Source organism: Squalius cephalus (assembly GCF_949319135.1).
Source record: "Squalius cephalus genome assembly, chromosome: 18".
Lineage (NCBI taxonomy): Eukaryota > Metazoa > Chordata > Actinopteri > Cypriniformes > Leuciscidae > Squalius > Squalius cephalus.
The window spans coordinates 23,054,098-23,073,529 of record NC_137139.1 but is presented as its reverse complement, the minus strand read 5'-3'; the positions used below and the strand labels follow the sequence as shown (position 1 = coordinate 23,073,529).

The 19,432-nt window shown below is 39.8% G+C and overlaps 1 protein-coding gene across 2 annotated transcripts in view; it reads right to left on the bottom strand.

Annotated features, from left to right (window-relative positions):
* Positions 1-19,151, bottom strand: part of kmt2d (lysine (K)-specific methyltransferase 2D) — a 37,303-nt gene extending 18,152 nt beyond the window's left edge. Inside the window, exons 1-31 of one of the 2 annotated variants that reach the window (XM_079849174.1) lie at positions 18,852-19,151; positions 15,708-15,790; positions 15,222-15,333; positions 14,726-14,928; positions 12,916-13,025; positions 12,645-12,807; positions 12,384-12,555; positions 12,156-12,270; positions 11,249-11,430; positions 10,873-11,030; positions 9,333-9,482; positions 8,029-8,843; positions 7,780-7,911; positions 7,014-7,127; positions 6,810-6,914; positions 6,543-6,724; positions 6,285-6,449; positions 5,507-5,616; positions 5,367-5,408; positions 5,104-5,274; positions 4,702-4,887; positions 4,498-4,614; positions 3,310-3,573; positions 3,138-3,221; positions 2,965-3,051; positions 2,714-2,878; positions 2,493-2,577; positions 2,170-2,408; positions 1,942-2,015; positions 1,790-1,840; positions 94-1,701 (exon numbers count right to left, since the gene is read on the bottom strand). In XM_079849174.1, coding sequence (XP_079705300.1) covers positions 94-1,701; positions 1,790-1,840; positions 1,942-2,015; positions 2,170-2,408; positions 2,493-2,577; positions 2,714-2,878; positions 2,965-3,051; positions 3,138-3,221; positions 3,310-3,573; positions 4,498-4,614; positions 4,702-4,887; positions 5,104-5,274; positions 5,367-5,408; positions 5,507-5,616; positions 6,285-6,449; positions 6,543-6,724; positions 6,810-6,914; positions 7,014-7,127; positions 7,780-7,911; positions 8,029-8,843; positions 9,333-9,482; positions 10,873-11,030; positions 11,249-11,430; positions 12,156-12,270; positions 12,384-12,555; positions 12,645-12,807; positions 12,916-13,025; positions 14,726-14,928; positions 15,222-15,333; positions 15,708-15,756 — 6,210 coding nt within the window. In that variant the 5' untranslated portion in view covers positions 15,757-15,790; positions 18,852-19,151. Of the gene's footprint in view, positions 1-93; positions 1,702-1,789; positions 1,841-1,941; positions 2,016-2,169; positions 2,409-2,492; positions 2,578-2,713; positions 2,879-2,964; positions 3,052-3,137; positions 3,222-3,309; positions 3,574-4,497; positions 4,615-4,701; positions 4,888-5,103; positions 5,275-5,366; positions 5,409-5,506; positions 5,617-6,284; positions 6,450-6,542; positions 6,725-6,809; positions 6,915-7,013; positions 7,128-7,779; positions 7,912-8,028; positions 8,844-9,332; positions 9,483-10,872; positions 11,031-11,248; positions 11,431-12,155; positions 12,271-12,383; positions 12,556-12,644; positions 12,808-12,915; positions 13,026-14,725; positions 14,929-15,221; positions 15,334-15,707; positions 15,791-16,131; positions 16,515-18,851 lie in introns of those variants that run through there. The other variant, XM_079849175.1, reaches the window with a different exon arrangement.
* Positions 19,152-19,432: the final 281 nt, after the last annotated feature.

Below are 19,432 nucleotides of genomic sequence, written 5' to 3'. Positions count from 1 at the left end.
GTGGTACAGAAAACAAAAAATAAAACAATAAAATAAAACAATTCTACCCAAAACTCTTTTTAAATGTGCACATCTAATTGGTGTCTACTTTACCTGTCTGTGCTTTTCTAACTCGGATGGACTAAGGCTCATGAGAGCTGGATCCTGTCCAGCTGACAGGTCTGACATATCCTGCGTCCCTGGCATGTTGGGTAAATGTGGAGCATCTGTTGGCCGAACAGTTGTTTCTTGGTTTCCAGGTTGAAGTGCTATTCTTGAGTTAAAATCAGCACCCATTGGTTGCTTCTGGGATTGTGGCTGCTGGAGATGGACCTGAGCTTGCTGAGAAGTCATCATCTGCTGCTGGCCAACTATTTGTTGCTGGCCCATTTGAAGCCCTACACCAGGACTGCAGCTGAAAGCAGAGGGTTTTCCAGAAAGTGGATCTGCTACTGAGGGTGAGCAGGGAGGTTGCTGGCTAGGATGAGGTGAGCCTCTAAATGGGGAGTTACCTTCTGGTGCTACAGAAGATGGGCGAGGAGGTTTATGCAGTGAGGCAAAGGGATCTCTGGACTGAGGTCGTGAAGGTGGGCGGGAGTAAGGGTCAGGTGACTGGAAGCGTGGAGTGGCTGGCGACTGCACAGAGAGCATTTCATTGGAAATGGCTCCTGGTGTGAGAGGTGACTGAGAACTGCCTTGCGACTGAGGACTGGAAGGCAATCTTGAATACGTATCTTGCTGAGGCGCAGGAAGCCTTTGGGGTAGAGGAGAGGAGCCATCACCCGATTGAGGTCGCGGTGTGAGAGGCTGGGTGTAAGGGTCAGAGAACGTGGAGGGAGATTGGCGGTAGCTCTCAGGAGGATGATGATTAGGAGAGGCACCCGGAGGTTGTGAAACAGACAAGCCACCTGTATCCCCCTGATGCATACGAGGTGTCATGGGGGCTTTGAATAACCCATCTCCAGAGTCCAAACTAGCAGGAGAACCAGAGCTAAGGTCTTGTCTGCCAAAGGAAGAACGTGGAGATGGGGCATTCATTTCTGCCCTATTTGGGCCCACCCCAGAAGGTGAAGAAGCTATTGCAGATTGAGAAGGAGATGAAGTATGATCTTGTCGGGCAGCTCCATGCTGGCCACGGTAAGGGTCGCCACAATGGGTTGTATGAGGTGGTGAGAACATCTGAGAATCTCCAGGCCCACCAGGCCTAGGTCGAGGACTCTCAGGTGGACCTAAGGCCTCCTGAGAGGGCTGCTGAGGTTTGGGGATCTGCTGTTGTGATCTAAAAAATGGGTCAACCTGCTGGGCCCTGCGAGGAGTCCCTGGTTGCATGTCAAGGGAGCCGAAACTGGCTGGCCGTCCCTGAGTAGCACCCTGTGAGCCAGGCATAGGATATCCTGAGGAAGAGACTGGCAAGGGGCTGGAAGAAGGCTGCGAGTATGGGGTGGATGGCTGAGATTGAAGGTGCGGAGACTGAGAGGGAAGTTTAGAAAATGGGTCTGTCTGCAAATCAGCTGAGCAAGGAGTCTTGAGGGGTCCATCAGGAAAAAAGGCTGAAGATGCAGAGTCTGGGGCATGGGGGTAAGGACTCTCAGCAGAGCTCGGCTGGGAGGGAGTGGATACAGAGCCTGAGGGTGGAGGAATTTGAAGGTGCAGATTAGGGCGCTCGCCTTTAATACGGCCAGGCTCAGTTTTGATAGGCCGACATACTTGACTCTCAGCCTGCTGTTGAGAAGAATAAAGAAACAAGTTTACAATTACAATGCAAACACATCAAATGATATACAGTGCATTTGTAGAGATTGTCACTTACCTTCTGTGCCTTGTTTATTCTCTGAGCAGCCCTATTATCTTTGGCCTTTTGCTAAATGGATAAGGGACAAGTGGTAAACAAATGAAAACTGTTAGAGGACAAAGACAGTACTTTGAAATTAAGTTACACTATAGGTTCAAACTAGCACCTACCAGATAAGGAACCTTGTCTGCAGCTGATACCTTCCTCCAAATCTTCATTATTTGTTTGCAGCGACTTGCCCAGTCTATGGAAAGAAAGGAAATTATGAAGCAGACCTAACAAATCTTTATTCATGTAAGCCATCCAAATTTTTAGGAGTAAAACTATTAAGTTAAAGTGGAATTAGCAGGTACACCTTCTACAACACTTTAACATTCAAAAGGCAGTTCAATACTAACCAGGGTAGTCCTGTTTGAGACTAGGGAAGTTCATGTTAGCATATAATACAGGAGAGATGGTAGATAGATTTCCCAATTCCTCATCCTTCTCCCAACGCTGCAGACTGCGCTGATTGTAGGAGAGGCCATCACCTTCCTGTTCAGTAGGAGTTGGAGGAGTGGAAGGGGTGGCTGGAGTGGATGGTGTTGCCCATGGACTTTCCTCATCCTGGTCTGGACTGAAAAGACCCCCTCGATCACTGGAGATGAGAAAAATAAAGTAATATAAAGAAGGTCAAATTCATAAGGGGACAAAAGGGAGAAGGGCAAAGAAAAAAGCTTACCGTATGTCGAAAAAGGGGGACTGGGAGAGACCTGAAAAAGAGTCCATGATACCAGTTGAGGGGAGTGCGCCAGATAAGGAAGCACCTGTAGTTAAATCATGGTGCATTTTTAAGTGTATACAAGTATAACAAATCTAACTTATATAACACATCTTGAGTGAAAATAAGTTTAAGTAAATTACATATAACAAATAATTTAATGTATAAAATTCTGCCCATACCTGGAAGGAGGTTTCTTTGAGGGAAACCACTTAGATTTGGATCACTCTCCTGAACAGGCTTAATGCTAGGCTGCAGGGGCCCACTCACAGAGCTCCCTTCAGTAGGTCCAAGTACTTTGCGGAAGAACTGCTCAGAATCCTGACTTTCTAGTCCCCGAGGGAGATCTGGTGGGTGAAAAGGGTGGTCTTTTGAGTAATACAACTTTTCATGACAACAGGTACCTCACTTTTTTGTTGACGAAAGTATTTACCTTCATTCTTCTGTATGTCAGACCCTTTTGCATCACCTGAGCTCTGTTCCGTGTTGGAAAGTTGCCCAATTACTCCTGGCACTACTGCTACAAAATGTTGTGCAAGTTAAATATTATGTTCTGAAAACAATCATTGCTAAAATATCAAACTACCACAGCTTTGAAAATCCTACCTGATCTATCACCTGGAGGCTTGGATCCCTCACCCTCTTGCTTTAGTTCCATGGGAAGACCAGTCAGCCTGACTGTGGCTTCAACTGTAAGAACAAAATTAAACAACTGTTTAAATCTGTGCCACATCTAGCTTCATTACTCTCAAACACTAACATTGACGTAATGTCTTACCTGGTTCAGAGGCTGTATTTCTGGCCCCATTCCCAGGGAGAGAAGGTCTCTGAATGCCCTGCGTATGTCTTTGGGTTGGAGGAGCAAGAAAAGCTCTCTTACTCTGATCGAGCAATGTCTTGCCAAAGAAAGCTTCCTGTAGGTATGCAGGAAACATGTCCTCCAACTTGCTCTTCTTTCTGCCCCTGCGCTTCTTGGCTTGCTCACCCTCTCCCTCTGCAGTCTTTGCCTCTGGGACATCGAGAGGTATGTCAGGATGAGGTCCTACATGAATAAAATCTGACTGTTAAAATTACTGGAGTTATATGAAGGTTTGGTGAACGCTTTGAGATCATAAAAGATGTTGAGGCTACCATGTAAGACCACACTGCACTAAGAAACATTTAAAAAATACTAAAGGATGCTGGACTAAAACATTGGGGTAAAAACAAAAATCAATTTATACTTCCTCAAAAAACAACAAATGGTTTGCATGACACTGATCACTTTACTATAAGCTAATACGCAGTGTACTATGTTTAACATCACTGAATTTAACAGATAGAATTTTTCTATTTGATATTATAAAAGTTGAAAATATCAAAGAACATTTTATTCTGAGAAAACTGCCAGAGGACTGTAACATGCAAGATTATGACCATACAATTTTATTTGCAAATTTGTACTTCACTGTTCAGATTTCCTGAGTGTTTTGATGCAAGGCATTTAGAATATATTTCATAAAAAGGAACTGAAAGACATTTTTGTGGTCAATAATAACTGACAGCCCCAGACAGTCAAGGGAGTTGCACCCACAGACTTTTTTTTTTGTAGTAGTTGGCAGGGACATTAGCATTATGTGATTACTTCAGACTACAGTATAGTTTTTTTGAAAACTATACCAGTATGCTTAAAACGGGTGCCCAATCCTGCTCCTGCCGATCGACTGTCCTGCACAGTTCATCTCCAACCCTAATCAAACACACCTGAAGCAACCAATTAAGGTCTTCAGGATCACTTGAAAATTAAAGGCAGGTGTGTTGATTAGGGTTGGAGATGAACTGTGCAGGACAGTCGATCGGCAGGAGCAGGATTGGGCACCCCTGGCTTAAAACATTCCAAGACTCAACACTGATATAACAAAACTCAACAATCATTAGATGCTGGTGTTTGCTGTGGCAGTGTGAAGGCCAATTTGGACACACTTGCCTTCCTCAAGTTTCGCTTCAGCTGCTTGACCTTCAGGAACAGCATCACCAGAGGCAGACAGACTCCTCCTCATTCGTGTGTGACACTTTCTTTGCCGGACCATGAAGCCTCCAATCCCTAAAAGTGAAAAATCACTTTATTAACACTTTCTTTCAAAGCACAGAAGACTGATACAGCTATTAGGAAACAAAACGGCTCAGTGACCTGGTCTGTATGGTTTCCGCTTTCTCTTCTTCCCGTCATCAGTCTCTTCTACTCCTCCTTTGAGAGTTTCACAGTCAGCCATGCCCTCTATACCCCCATCTGTCCCAGTTTCTCTGTCCACTCCATCCCTGTCTGGGCTCCCAGGTGCTTCCAGCTTGGGCTCACATTCCATCGCTTCTGCACCCCCTATATACATATATATATATATACAGTTATATTATTTGCATTCATAATCAATCACAGTAAATCACAACACTGATTTAATTACACAATGTTCGAGGAAAACAGCCTGAAGAGTTCTTTAAGTATTTATAAACATTGTACCAGCGTTCATTTGCAATGAAGACAAAAAGAATTGGTCACATACAGTATAAAAATAATTCAACTTTGTAATAAACTGACCTTTCCCCTCATCACCATCTGCATCACCTTCTTTCAGCTCATCAATACACATGGTGCCCAGTCGGGACCGGCGCTGCCTGCGCTTGTGGAGGGGTGACATGGAGATGCTTCGCAATAAAGACATGCCAGTCTCTGTTAGCCAGACACCCTCCAGACGATAAAACTGTGGCTCTGAAGCAAGCGGATGGAGAAACAGAGATAAAGTCAGATAAAAATAGCAAATAGATGAAAGCCTGACAACTAATTATCAAACATACACATACCTGGATCTTTCATTTTGAAAACCGACATCATAGGAGACTCCACTAAGAGAGATAGATAAAGGTTATTATTTTGTGAAATAGAACTTCTAATCAACCCACTAATGAAATTAACTTCTAATCAAATCTATCACGAAACTCACCAATAGGCCTGGGGACATATGGAGTGCAGGCTGTACAGGCAAAGCCTTCATCAGATGCTTGTTCAACCTCATCCTCAGTGTAAAGACTCTCACATACAGCATGAACCCATCTACGAAAGACAAAAAATGTCTCTTATGCTCACTAAGGCTTTTACAAAAAAATTATTTCCTTTAAAGTGGCTTTTCTATTTGAATACATTTTATAATGTAATTTATTCCTGTGATGCCAAAGCTGTGTCACATGATTCTTCAGTAATCAATCTAATAAGCTGATTTGGCGCTCGAAAACATTTATTATTATTATCAATGTTGAAAACAGTTGTGCTATTTAATATTTTGTTGGAAATCATGATACATTTTTTGAGTGGTCAACCGATATTGTTTTTTTGATGGCCTATGCAAAGAGCAGGATGGCCAATGGCCAATATATTTAATGAATTAGAAATAAATAATTTGAAAAGGAATTTTAAAATCTGTAAAATAAAGACATACTTTAGATGGTAACTTCTTGATTCTGCAAATCTATTACAGTATTTTTCACAAATAAAGAAATTGTTAAATATATGTTGATTGAGTATTATAGCGTTTGCCTTTCTATTACCAATGATATTAATGCAAACGCTATAATAATTTTTCATATACCGTATACTTTTTGTTTAACAGTTCTATCTAATAACCTATTAGACGGAACTGTTAAACAGAGACCAACTAATGAAGATGGAGAATGGGAGCTAGGATTGTCCTTTATTAATATAATATGATCCAGTTCCAGACTGACCTGTCACAGTGCTGACACTGCAGAAGCAGCTCCTCCTCCATGAAGTTCTCACGACACACAGGACATGTTACCAGGCTGGCGCAAGGGCCGCAGTGATTGTAGTTATTTTGCCACTCACAGTGGAACCCAGGGGAACTAGCACCACACTGCATACAGCACACACACCTGAAGGGGGGTAGATCAATAGTTCGGTTACAACATTTTCTTTTTGGGCTCCCAACTAACACATTTAATCACTGTATGGAGGCAATGACACACCATTTACACTTCCAGCCTCCCTTAGGCACAGTCTGTAAGGGTGGGTCCAAGCAATAAGTGTGATAGCTGACATCACAGTCGTCACAAAGCAGCAATCGGGCAGGATCTGAAGCCTTCCCACACACCTCACACACAATGCACTCAAGACAACGCCAGCCTTTTCTTAGCATCATCTTGGTGATCTATAGAGGAGAAATCCAAATAAAGAAATAATGAGGATCTGTGCATAAAGAGGGTCACCATACAGAATAGAGTTCAAAAGCTTACCTTGCTGTTCACACAGTATGGATGATAACACTGTGCACACTGAGCACAGGCTAAAAGCTGGCCCTCCACACCTTGTCCAAAACTACCACACACTACACACATGTCCTGTTACACACAAAAAGAGACAAATTATAGTAATTTATGACGCTGAATTTTAAAGGAATTTGAAAGAATAATAATAACAATAATGAAAGTTAGTCGTACCTGCTGCAGGACAAACTTATCAGTGTTGGAGAAAAGTACCACAGTATTTTGCATGGTGTCATCTTCCTCCTCATCTTCTTCTTTGCTAAGTCCAGTGTCTGCAGTCATGCTTAGCTGTAAATATTATAGATGCATTTAATTTAAAAAAAATTTGTTTAGCACAAGATGTAAAGGCTGTTTCAAAGATTTTACGGTGTACCTTTCACAAGTCAACATCTCCTATTTATGGGAATTCTGACATAACCTGAGCATTATTAAACTGTTACAAAAAAAAAGGCTACATGGCTAAATCAAAAATGATTGTGTTTTAATGCCAACTAACTAATTAACTATTTAGTACTATAAACATTTTGAATTAGCTTTCAGTTTTTTAAATTTTCACTTAAGTTTTAATAATTTTGCTATGAGCTTTTGTCATTTTCATTTAATTATAAAAGTTATTTCAGCTTTAGTAACTTTAGCATTTTATTATTTAAACATTTCAGATAATTGCCATGGCAAAAATCTTTAGTTTTTAGTTTAATATTTATATTTTATTTTGTATTTCTATTTCCATTAATAAAAAATATTTTTAATAGATTATTTAGTAACACTGGGTGTAATGGTTTTAGAATAATTCATATTGCTAAAACAAAATACTTCATTTTAACCAGGGCACTAAAATGTTAATGTACAATTCTAATGAACAACATAAGTTTACATTAAAATACCTTAAAACACTAGTAAAAGAAAAAAGAAGGGATTGCAGATGAAGTGAAGAGCTTACTATAAAGGCGTCAATACAAGAGGCCATTGCTTTGAGACGTGACCGCCCACGTCCTCTGCCACCACCACTGCCGCCGCTGCCGCCACCGCCACCTCGTGGCCGCCGTTTCCCTGGGAAACCACTGCCTCTGCCCTGAAGGGTCAGGAAATTAATTTATGAGCATCAAACTTAACTTAACTGCTCTTAGACTATTGGAGAACCAAAATCCATCAGAATTAAATTTCATGCAGAAAAAGTTTAGAGACTGACATCCACCTGCTTTACCCGTGAGCGTCCAGGAGAACCCCTACGCTTCACTTTCTCCCCATCGGGCTTCAGCGGATCAAATGGCAACGAGTCCTCTGTTTCAGTGAGCAGCGAATCAGAACGAGTCCTGCCAGCTGGCACCAGGCTGAGTTCCATGGACAGCATCTGAGAGTCTGCCTCAGCCGGCGAGCCAAGGAAACCGCTGCTGCTCTCGTCACCATGGCTAATGTTTGATGTCTCATCGAGGACCAGCTCGGGTTTCATATCTTCTTGCATCTCCTTCCTGGATTGATCATCTTCTCCCTGACTCTCATCTTTGAGGAGAGACTCATCTAAGGATTCCTCCAACCCCTGCTCATCCTCCTCTTCCTCAGACTGGCCCATTCTGTCATCGGTGTCAGATGCAAGGGGCATTTCTGTCTGAGGAGCATGTGGAGGAGTCCTGTCTATTGACCCTTGCCGCGTCTCAGATTCCATGTCCTCCAAGTCCATCGCAACTGGCTCTGCTCCTTCCAAAACAGGGAGTGTGATTTGAGAAGATTGAGAACACAGGCTTGACGGAGGCTTTGTTTCAGTGGAATCCACTGTAATGTCCACCTCTGTCTCTGTTTGAGGAGGCTTGTCTTGCCCTTGCGACTCCTGCATTTCTATAGGAATCTGGCATACATCAGGTTGGGCTTCCTCTATAGTGTCAGGGACAGGGCTGTCTGGGCTATCCTTCATAGGAGGGTCCTGAGTGTCCTTTGATTTTTCCTCAACTGCCTCTGTAACCACTGTTTCACTGGTACTCTCCTCCTCTTTTTGTTTTTCATCCATATCTATAGAAGACAACAAGCTTAAGAAATACAAACATCAAAAAAATCTCTTAAATACCTAATAGTCTGTAGCATGGAGGATTTGTGGGAACTGCAAGGAATGTTTTGTGATAGTTTTGGAAGGATTTTAAAAAAAAAGAAGAAAAAGAAAAGAAAAAGTAATTTTGCAACAACAACGAAAAAATCATAGTGTTGTAGTTTCATATTGCAGCTATTATTGCAAATAAAAACCTAATATTTGCAGCTTGTTTGCAAATAAAACTTAATTGAAAACAATTTTAAAAATATGTATAAAATATGTGTAGTTTATAAATTACATTTCCCCATCAAAAATATAATTATATTTTTATTAAACATTGAACTATGCTGCCATTAAAATAAAATGACCCATCAGATTACATTAAAAAATAAGCATATTGCCTATTTTTGTGGCAGGGCCAGTGTAAGTGTTTGCAAGTAAAAACCTGAACTATGGTGGGTTTCGGAATTTACCTGAAACCGTAGCTAAAGAAGCCTGCTGCTCTGTAGAGACCTCACTGTGCACATTAGTCTCTGTGGAGCCCTCAGCACCTTCTGGCCGTAGTTCCTCCTCTATAATGCTTTCTTTCACTTCTGCCATTCCAACCACCTCAAGCTCTGTCCCTAAAATGAAACATCAGCTCAATATCCACATCTAATATCAGTCAATAATACACAGAGAACAGAAACTAGGACTGGGTCTCACCAACTAACCCATGATACCACATACACATTGCTATACAGAGAAAACACTGACTGCAATGCAGCATTCAGAACTGAATTAAAAGAAGCATTTTAAATTCCATTTTGCCCGAATTTTCAAATTTGCATTCATCAGGTACACTACTGTTCAAAAGTTTGGGGTCAGTACCATTTTTTTAAAGAAATTAATACTTTAAAACAGCAAGGATGCATTAAATTGATAGGATAACCAGAAAAATGTAAAACCTAATGGATGATTTACAGGAATACAGGCAACAGGAGTCATTAAAGGACAAGTTCGGTATTTTACACTTAAAGTCCTGTTTACAGATCGTTTCTGATGAAATAGAACGGTTAAGATTAAATTTTGGACAAATGCTGCTGTCCCGAGAATTTTAGGTTTTTTTCGCTTTCCCCCCCACCAGTAGACTGGTTGTATAGGTGCACTGGAACACTCCTTCCTAAAACACATTAAACTTTCGTTTACAAAGACGTGAAACTCACCGAGTGGTCAGGGGTGTTCACTGATATGCTCACAAAAAAATCGCTGCAAAAGATGCTTTCCAACAGGTGTTTTACCATTCGTTGTAAAACTGTGGACCTATTTTTCCAAACGTCTCACACCCGTACATTCTTCCGTTGAGAGCTTGAATAATAGACACTCCAACCCAGTTGGTGGCGATAATGCACCTTTGAAAGAAAACCACTGGCATTTCATTGTTTGCGATCCGCCGTAAAAAAAACCACGAAGAAGAAGAAAACAACCCCACTTCAGTTTCCGGCGGCGGAGTAATACCGTACCTCACAGCACATCCAATGCAAGTCAATGGAGTTGGACAAAAACTACGATAAAACCTGTTGGAAAGCATCTTTTGCAGCGATTTTTGTGTGAGCATATCAGTGAACACCCCTGACCACTCGGTGAGTTTCACGTCTTTGTAAACGAAAGTTTAATGCGTTTTAGGAAGGACTGTTCCAGTGCACCTATACAACCAGTCTACTGGTTGGGGGGGGGGAAGCGAAAGAAACCTAAAATTCTCGGGACAGAAGCATTTGTCCAAATTTTAATCTTAACCGTTCTATTTCAGATCGTACAGAAACGATCTGTAAACAGGGCTTTAAGTGTAAAATACCGAACTTGTCCTTTAATGTTTACACTACAAATGCGATGTCACATGCAATTCTGACATCTGAACGTAGTTTGAAAAAAACCCATTCATAAGTACATCTTTGACCCTATTTAGTCCTCATCACGAGACTCGTTTTAAAGAGCCCTTTAAAATAGTTAAAAACAGTGTATTAAAGAACATACCCAATTCCATCGGCACCTCCGAATCCGCTTTCTCATCTACATTTGTGGATGACACCTCAGACTCGATTGGAACCTCATCTGGGATTTCTTTGCAGAGCACACAGATGCATTTCTCCTCAGGAGGTCCTGACAGAGAGGCACAATCTCTGTGAACCCATCTGCGGACGACATCAAACAAGTTATAAATATGCAAAGAGACAACTGAAAGTCAGTTTGTTTGTTACTTCATAGCAAACATTGCTTCACAATAGAGAATTTTTAAAAGGTCACCTCCATTTTAGTAAACTGCTTCTTTGTACAGCACCAAACACACTGCTCTAGACAAGGAAGCAGCTCACCTGCCTGTGCTTTATAGCAGAGGGTACAAAAAACTAACCTGTGGCAGATGGCACAGCGATGTTGGAGGGAGGCCGAGGGCTCCACGGCTTTACTGCACACACCGCAGACAGAGGTGCGCCTGCGCTGGCAGCCATCGCATACTGTGTAGCTCTCAAACCACTGTTCAGAGCCAGGAAGCTTCAGCCCTCGCATGCCACAGTCAATACACACACGGCACCGCTGAAACAGACATGCAAATGAGGTCAGCCAAACCAATAGAGTGATATTTCACTCACAAAAATCACATTTTCCTATTTGCCAAACATCTGTTCAAACTGATATCACCATCACACGCCACAATCACTCAAAGGGACATTATAAAAGGAATGGCACACATTTTCAACCTCCTTAGAAGCCAATCATAAAGTGTGTTTTTGCGGTTAAAACTGCGAGACGCAGGGTAGAGAAACTAAAAAAGATTTGCATGCCATAAAAACGCACTAGAGATTTGTTTTTTGTTTTTAAGTTGAACTTTTTAACTTAAGCACTGTGTTTTTAGAAAGGCGTATCAACTGTAAGACGTTGCAAAGGATACCAGACGTGACGGCAATGGTCAAAGGTGTCCATCTAGCACGTTTACATAAAAAAAAACCTATGGAAACAGCACAGTGGAATGACAAACAAAAATTTGTTCTGTGTGAACAGCTTCTTAAAAGTGCTTAGATGACATTTTATTTGAACCGAATAAACTTCTTTTGTGTTTCAACGATATGGTGGCGAGTTAAATGACAGCGATTTTCACTTTTAGGAGAACCTTGGTGGGGAATTCAACTGCTTTCTCCACCCAATTTTGGGTATGAGAAAAGAGCAGAGCAACTATGTAAATAAACTGCACAGGTCTAATTTCTGCCTTAAATGGTGATAGATTAAGGGCATGTAAGAGTGAGTCATGAGTATAAGCTTACTTTGCACTTCCATGAATCAGGAGGCACAGAGTCCATGGCTGGCAGTAGACAGAAGGTATGGTAGCCCTTGTCACAAGCATCGCAAACCAGCATCTTCGAATCCTCTCCTGGTTGCCTGTACGTCATTAAAAAATATATACTTAACCACAAAGTCTGTGCGAACACCGATATAAATATAGTTTTATGACATCAACTTTATATAAAGATGCAAGAAGCATTCAAACATACCTGCAGGTCTGGCAAACTTTGCACTCGGGACACTGCCAGCCTGACCGCTGAAGTGGTGTAGCACTGATTTCTAGACAGGCGTCATGATAGTGCTGCCCACAGCCCGTACAGTATAGCAAACCCGACAGGTCCCCAACAGAGTCACACACTGCACACCGTGCCTCCTCTCCAGCTGCAAAACAAACACAGAGTTTGTCATCTCAAAAAACTGCAAACGTAATTTACTGATGATATCGCATCTCTTCCGCTGCAATTACGTACCAATCTCCTCTGCCTTGTCTATGTGCTCTGGACAGAGGAGCGCCAGCTGCTTCATGGACTGGAATGATCCACTCGCAGCCGAGCAGGGGAAGTGGTAGAACCGTGAGCAGCCTTCGGCCCGGCATTGGATGGTAGCGCCCATCCTTTTACAATAATCACATGGCTGAAGCAGAGATAGAAAAGCCAAGTAAAAGATGGGAGAGTTAATTTGCCTGCCATAAAGCAATATTTATGAGGTTTAATGCTTTGATTAAGGAAGCTTTTGGCCTACCCGCTGTATCCCTGAGATGACTGCCTTATCCACGTTTATCAGCACCTCACCCTCAGTCTGTTCCACTCCCTCTGACCACACGGCACACCAGTGGTGAACCCAGCAGCTCCCTGTTTCAAAAGAAAGGATTCGCAATTATAACACAACTGAGAAAAAAAAAGAAAAACAATTATGGACAAGGTTTATGAGGTTTTTTCTTATCCCAATTTTGATCTTAATTATATAATAATTTTGAATTTACATTTTTATAATTTATTTTTATTATATTATTTATAAATAAAACTTTGCAATTATGTTAGAAGCATCAGTTAGAATGGGTTAAACTATAAATGAATAATTTCAAACTAATATGACACTTAATTATTTGTTGTTGTATTTGTATTAAATTAAAAATATTTCTTAAACACCTGTTACATAAACACATACACTACCGTTCAAAAGTCAGTATGCTTTTTAAAAAGAGATTAATAGTTTTATTCAGCAAGGATGCATAAAATGGATCAAAAGTGACATTAAAGACATTTATAATGAGAAGATCTCTATTTCAAATAAATGCTGTTCATTTTGGGGAAGAAAAATGAAACAAAAGCACGCACATCAGTCTCAAAAGGGTGCTCGACTAAAAAACCAACAAGTAAATAATAAAGTATAAAGTCGGCAACACCTAAGCTCCAAAATTATCAAAAATATTTATTTTCAAGACAACTATCGCATAGCGTATGTTACGTTTCGAGCACGCAGGCTCTTCATCAGACAAATTGACTACAGATGTGCAACCCTTTATATCTCCAGGTGATCACATGTCCAAACATCATATTACTAACCAATACAAAACAAGAAAAAAGAAAAAAAGAAAAATATATACACACAAAAATATCTAAAAAACTATGCAAAATACAACAGTATCATTATTAATATGCACTTCAAAAAACACTTTTCTTGATACCTGCAAAAATTTTGGGGGGAAATTGCTGCTTTCACAAAACTGTATTCAATATTGATAATAATCAGATAAGCTTATTGTGCACCATATCAGAAAATCAGTATATTTAGCTTTGCCATCAATGGAATAAAATAAAAAAAATTAAAAAGTAGGGATGCACGATATATCAGTCAACATATCGGTATCGGCCAATATATGTTCATTTTTAATGTTACCGTTATCAGCCCGATAAGAAAATTTGGCCATGATGGTTTTCAATTGCTTGAAAAATGATTGGAATCACTTCAATAAGGAAAACACAGTTAAGTGCAACATGTGCAGTGCAAGTCTGTCATATAGGCTACATAAAATTATAATGAGAACATTATAATTGTGTGCTTGGGACATGGATTTTAATGATGAGACTTTTGTTTTTGAAATCAGGCTCTTAAATATTATATACAATTTTCATATTGGTGCATCCCTAAAAAAAAAAAATTCTAAATAGAAGACGGTTATTTTAATTGTAATAATATTTCACAATATCAGTTACTGCATTTTTGATCCAAGAAATGTAGCCTTTGTGAGCATAAGAAACTCCTTTCAAAAACATTAGGGAAATATCATACTGACCCCAAACTTTTGAATGATAGTGGGGGCATGGCATAAGAATGTTAATTTAAAAAAAAAATCGTTGAGCTCTGTATTGTCCAAAAAAAAAGTCAGAAATAGCATTTTTTTATGTATTTAGAAACTATGATATTTCACTCAAACATGGAGAAAGGTTACAAATTGGGAAGAACCTACTGTCTTAAAGTGTCTCACTGTAGCATCCAAACATGACAGCGATATCACTATGATTCAAACCATTTGATTTCCTAAGTATACCTGTGTCATCAAAGAAAGATGCCAGACAGGTGGATTCAGAGAATCCAATGGAAGACAGGTCATCGTTTCCAGCTGCTGGCAGAGAGGAGACAGAAGGCTCCAAGCTGGGCCGATCAGAAGAGGGTCCAAAACACTGGAGCTCCCGTTGACCATGCAGACTACGCTCCACACAGTTACACAGAGCACAGGCCCTGACAGTCTCCCTAAAAAAAAAAAAAAAAAAACACCAACACAAAAAAGATGATCAGCAACTCCGAACACATTGCTTCAACAAAACTGCTCAGTGCAATCAAATGGGATGCATTAATATTCAAATCCTGTGTGTCATTTGACCTTGGCTGATAGATCTAAGGCTCTAAACGAGTGACTATTTTGTCTACATAATCTCATGTTCTATTTAATGAAGATTAGCCTTTTCATATAAACTGAGCTATTCAAGCATGACCTACATTTTATGCAAAGCAGCGCAAACTGCAATATTTATAGAAGGCCTTACAATGATGAGCAGGAAGTGTCCACAGTAGTGCCTGAGATGTCCTCTGCAGCAACAGGGACACTCAGTTCCCCCTCAACTTGGACGCTCTCCTTTGCAGGGGTCCCATCATCAGCTGAGAGAAACACGGTAGCCGTAAGTTAAGATGGAACAAATATAAATGTGCCCTTTAAAAATCCCAGATAGGTAACACTGCTCCCTCACAGGGAATTCAAGAAAAGGTCACATGCTAGAGAGGATCACCATTTAAAGATATCTTTCTGGTGCAAGATTTAAGATTATTTTTTATATGCTTTGTTAAGCTATCGACAGTAACGCATCCACAAAACTGTGCATGAATAAAAATAATGTAGTTAGTACAACATGCACTTACAAAAGGGTTTAAATGCCCTTTAAAACAGTAAAAAGACACTTGTGAACTTCAGACACACTTACGGCTAAAGAAATCATCTTATTTCTCCGGTGCATGTTTTCCTGATGGTTACTAACCTGCAGTTTCTGAATCATTTTCTTCGCAGTTTGATTTCTGCTCGTCCATTCCTACTCCTGAAGAAGATCTCTATTGCAGAGATCTGAAACAGGGAGGACAGTTAGATGGTTTAAAAACAAAATGATCGTGCCACCAAAGTAGAGCAACATGCATGTACAAATCCAAGTTTTGCAATGATCTACAACCACAAAACCACTGTGCCATTTTATTAAAGCCTCTCAAAGGCGGTAACGAAAAAGTTGGACTGGTCAACCTCTCTCTTGATAATGCACACCATCCGATCAACTGCATTTGGGAATGTCTAGTCATTCGGCAAACGCGTACTTAATGTACATAATCCAGCAAAGTTCAAATTACTCCACACCTAACTACGCAAACATTAGTGTATATAGGAAAACAAAAATCAGCTGATTAAATACAAACCATGAGGTGGATTCGCGTGTTCGGTGCATTTTCTCCGTTTTGGTTAGCGCTGGTAGATAAACAACGGTTAGTGGGTTTGTTAAATTTGTCTGATCCTGCAGCTGCGTCGTTCTGCTCAGCTTACAGTAGTGCCTAGAAGCTGCTAACACGCTAGCATTCTGGCCGGGGTTAACAAACTCTATGCAAAATAATCCATTCGCCCATCATCAAACCAGGTATATACAGACACGTATACACAGCTCCGCTGCTTAGTGATGACCCGCGGTCAATAAAACTCTACAAATTCGTGCATAACTAAGATAACGTGTTACTTTCTTTATGTAAAACGACGCTAAAGGGAGAAACACAAAGAAAATACAACTTCCGTGTACCGCGCTTCCTGTGACACACGAAACGAGGTCGGGCTAAAACATGGCCAACGTTATTTTGTTCCGCCTGTTATAGAGTGCACGTTTATAAACTTAAATATGATCATACTGACAAAAATCACTCGATTTGCAGCGTATTTGAAGAAACATTTATGTAATTACGTCTTTCTCTTCTTACACTCATGTTCTTGCAGTTCTTGTTGTATCTATATCTATATCTATCTATCTATCTATCTATCTACCTATGCCTGATGTCACTTCATGTTGCTAGTTCAAACGGAAATGCAATTCAGTTTCAAGGTTCCATAATGTGCTCAAGATTTCATGTATAAAAGAAAAAAAAGGGGAAAAACGAAACTCAAATTGAAATACAATGTCCTGTCCTTGTCAGGACTCCTGCACGCACATCTCTTGATTTATATGCCTGTTTCCTCATTTAAAATAATATTAAAAAAATTGCGCATATATATATATATATATATATATATATATATATATATATATATATATATATGTGTGTGTGTGTGTGTGTGTGTGTGTGTGTGTGTGTGTGTGTGTGTGTGTGTGTGTGTGTGTGTGTGTGTGTGTGTATGTATGTATATGTGTGTGTGTAAACAGTTTAGCAAGAGATGAAATCAGCAGATTGTAACAGTTTTACATTTTATTTAGAAAACAATAATAGGTAATAAATTAAAGTGATTTTTATTATTTAATGTTTCATTTTATCACTTATATTGTAGTGACATGTTTACTGGCTTTGAATGAATATTTAAAGAAATGTCACTGTACAGATGGAAAAAAACATAAAATTACCAGTTAGATTTTTAGAGACTTTTAAAGTGATTGACATCCTAATCTAAAGCCTAAACTAGTAACACAAAATTCTTCGGACAAGACACTTTTTAGGCTAAGCATGACCTTTAATTATGTGAATGTCTGCATATAATAAAAGCAAATTGGAATTACAGATCACATTAATCCTTAAATTATAGAGAGGTAAAAAGTAATATGACTTATGGAGGAATGCATACATTTCGCATTGTGTTGATATTCTGGTTTAAAACTCAATCGAAGCTTGCTCTTACTGTGACCGTGTTTTTCTATAAATAGCCTAAATAAAAATCTTTAAACGTTTATACCCTAATTTCTTTCCTCAGTTTGATCAAATTGTTTTTACTAAGATGTTCGCATAAGGAACTGTGTAATCCTGTACGCACTGCTTCCCCATTTTAACTTTCAACTGCGTAGCTAATTACAAAAATATGGGACATTGGTGCCATTCACACTAGTGTTTTATTGTCATTATTTATTATTGTTTAGCTGAATACAATTATTTGAAAACACCCGATGCCTAAAATATATAGGCTAACGTTACAACGCCACTTTAACAATCCCTGACCCTTTAACTCGGAATAAACTGGCAAGCTAAATCCTTTCACACTAATTTGTTGACATGTTTCCCAAGCAGTTTTAAGTCCCTAACACGCTAACTGACGATCACATTCACACATGCTACAGACAGCACAGTCCTTTAACAAAATCCATTTGAAACTATTTGTCTCTGTTATAGCATTTTCAATTGTTTTATACCGAGGAAAATATTAAAAAGGAACCAAACGTATTACCTGTAAAGCAGTGCATGCTAACAGGCTGCAAGTAGCGTCTCTATGTGGTATAAAACTACAACCACTGCTATAAAACGAAATGTATTATAATAATCACCCATTTTGATCAGATTTTATTATCAGCCCCACTTTTGCCTAAATAAATAAATAAAACAAATCACCCAGTTTCACATCTGCTAACTCTTGCTAGCCAGACACTTTAATACAACAAAATGCTGTTGCTCTTCCCAGCAAAAAACAAATAGAGCAGTTTTATTGACTTAGATTGATAACATGAATGATAACATGATAATGTGTATCTGACAGTAAGCAACAATATTGTAATACTGACAATGTTAACTCTTAAGCTTTAGTGGTTTCCGTGTTCATAAGGTCTTAATGACGGAACGTTCATGGACTGGTGCTGGCTAAAAATATGGCTTACCCATTTACCAAGGACATAAACACTCATGCACCAAGCTAAACTAAAAACCACAACGAACTATCGTAAAAGAACCTAAACGGCCTGCAAAATAACATAACATTCCTAACGCTGGTGTTTTTAACCTTGAGTTTAGGAAGCGCAATGGTAAGTTACGTATAAAGCTAGCAGCACATTCATTTTGGCCGACAGATTCGCACTCACTTCGCTAAATGGACGCAGAAGGGGGGCCCGAGTATTGCTAGGGTGATTAATCAGCAAGTATATATATTCATTTAAAAATTAAATACGTCTTTTAACACTCACCTACAATCCGCTGCTAACGTCCTCGTACATGATCGGAACAATCCTCCGGATAATAATCGCTGGGGTCCGTTTCATTTCATTAAGCTAGCTTTGGCTAGGCAGGGTTTACTAGTTTGTTGTTGATGGGGGAAGTGCTGTCGGACGAGCAAACGTTTGCAAAACTACCTGATATTAAGATTTTGGTTGGCCAATACCAGTGAATCAAATGAGTTCATGCTGGACTCTCATGTTTGCTGCTTTCATCCAGACTGAGTAGCTTTAGCTAACCCCCACACCCAGATCTTCAATCTGGAGAAATCTAGCAAGCTTGTTTGATAAACTTGCTTCATGTAACAGTTTGAAGGATACGGCACCAGCTTTCTGCCTGTGCGAGTGCAGGCTGCAGATTAAACAATGTTTTTTACACCTATGCTCAGTTCAACGGCGACCCCTACTTTTGAGAGGACAAACAGGGGTGCACTACTCTGGGTCATGGTTAAGTTATTTAGAGAGTGTTTCTCCCGTTTTACCTGTCTCTTGTAGTGATGGAGAGATGCTATGCTGTAATGGACTATAACTAATAACGTTTGTTTTTATTATTA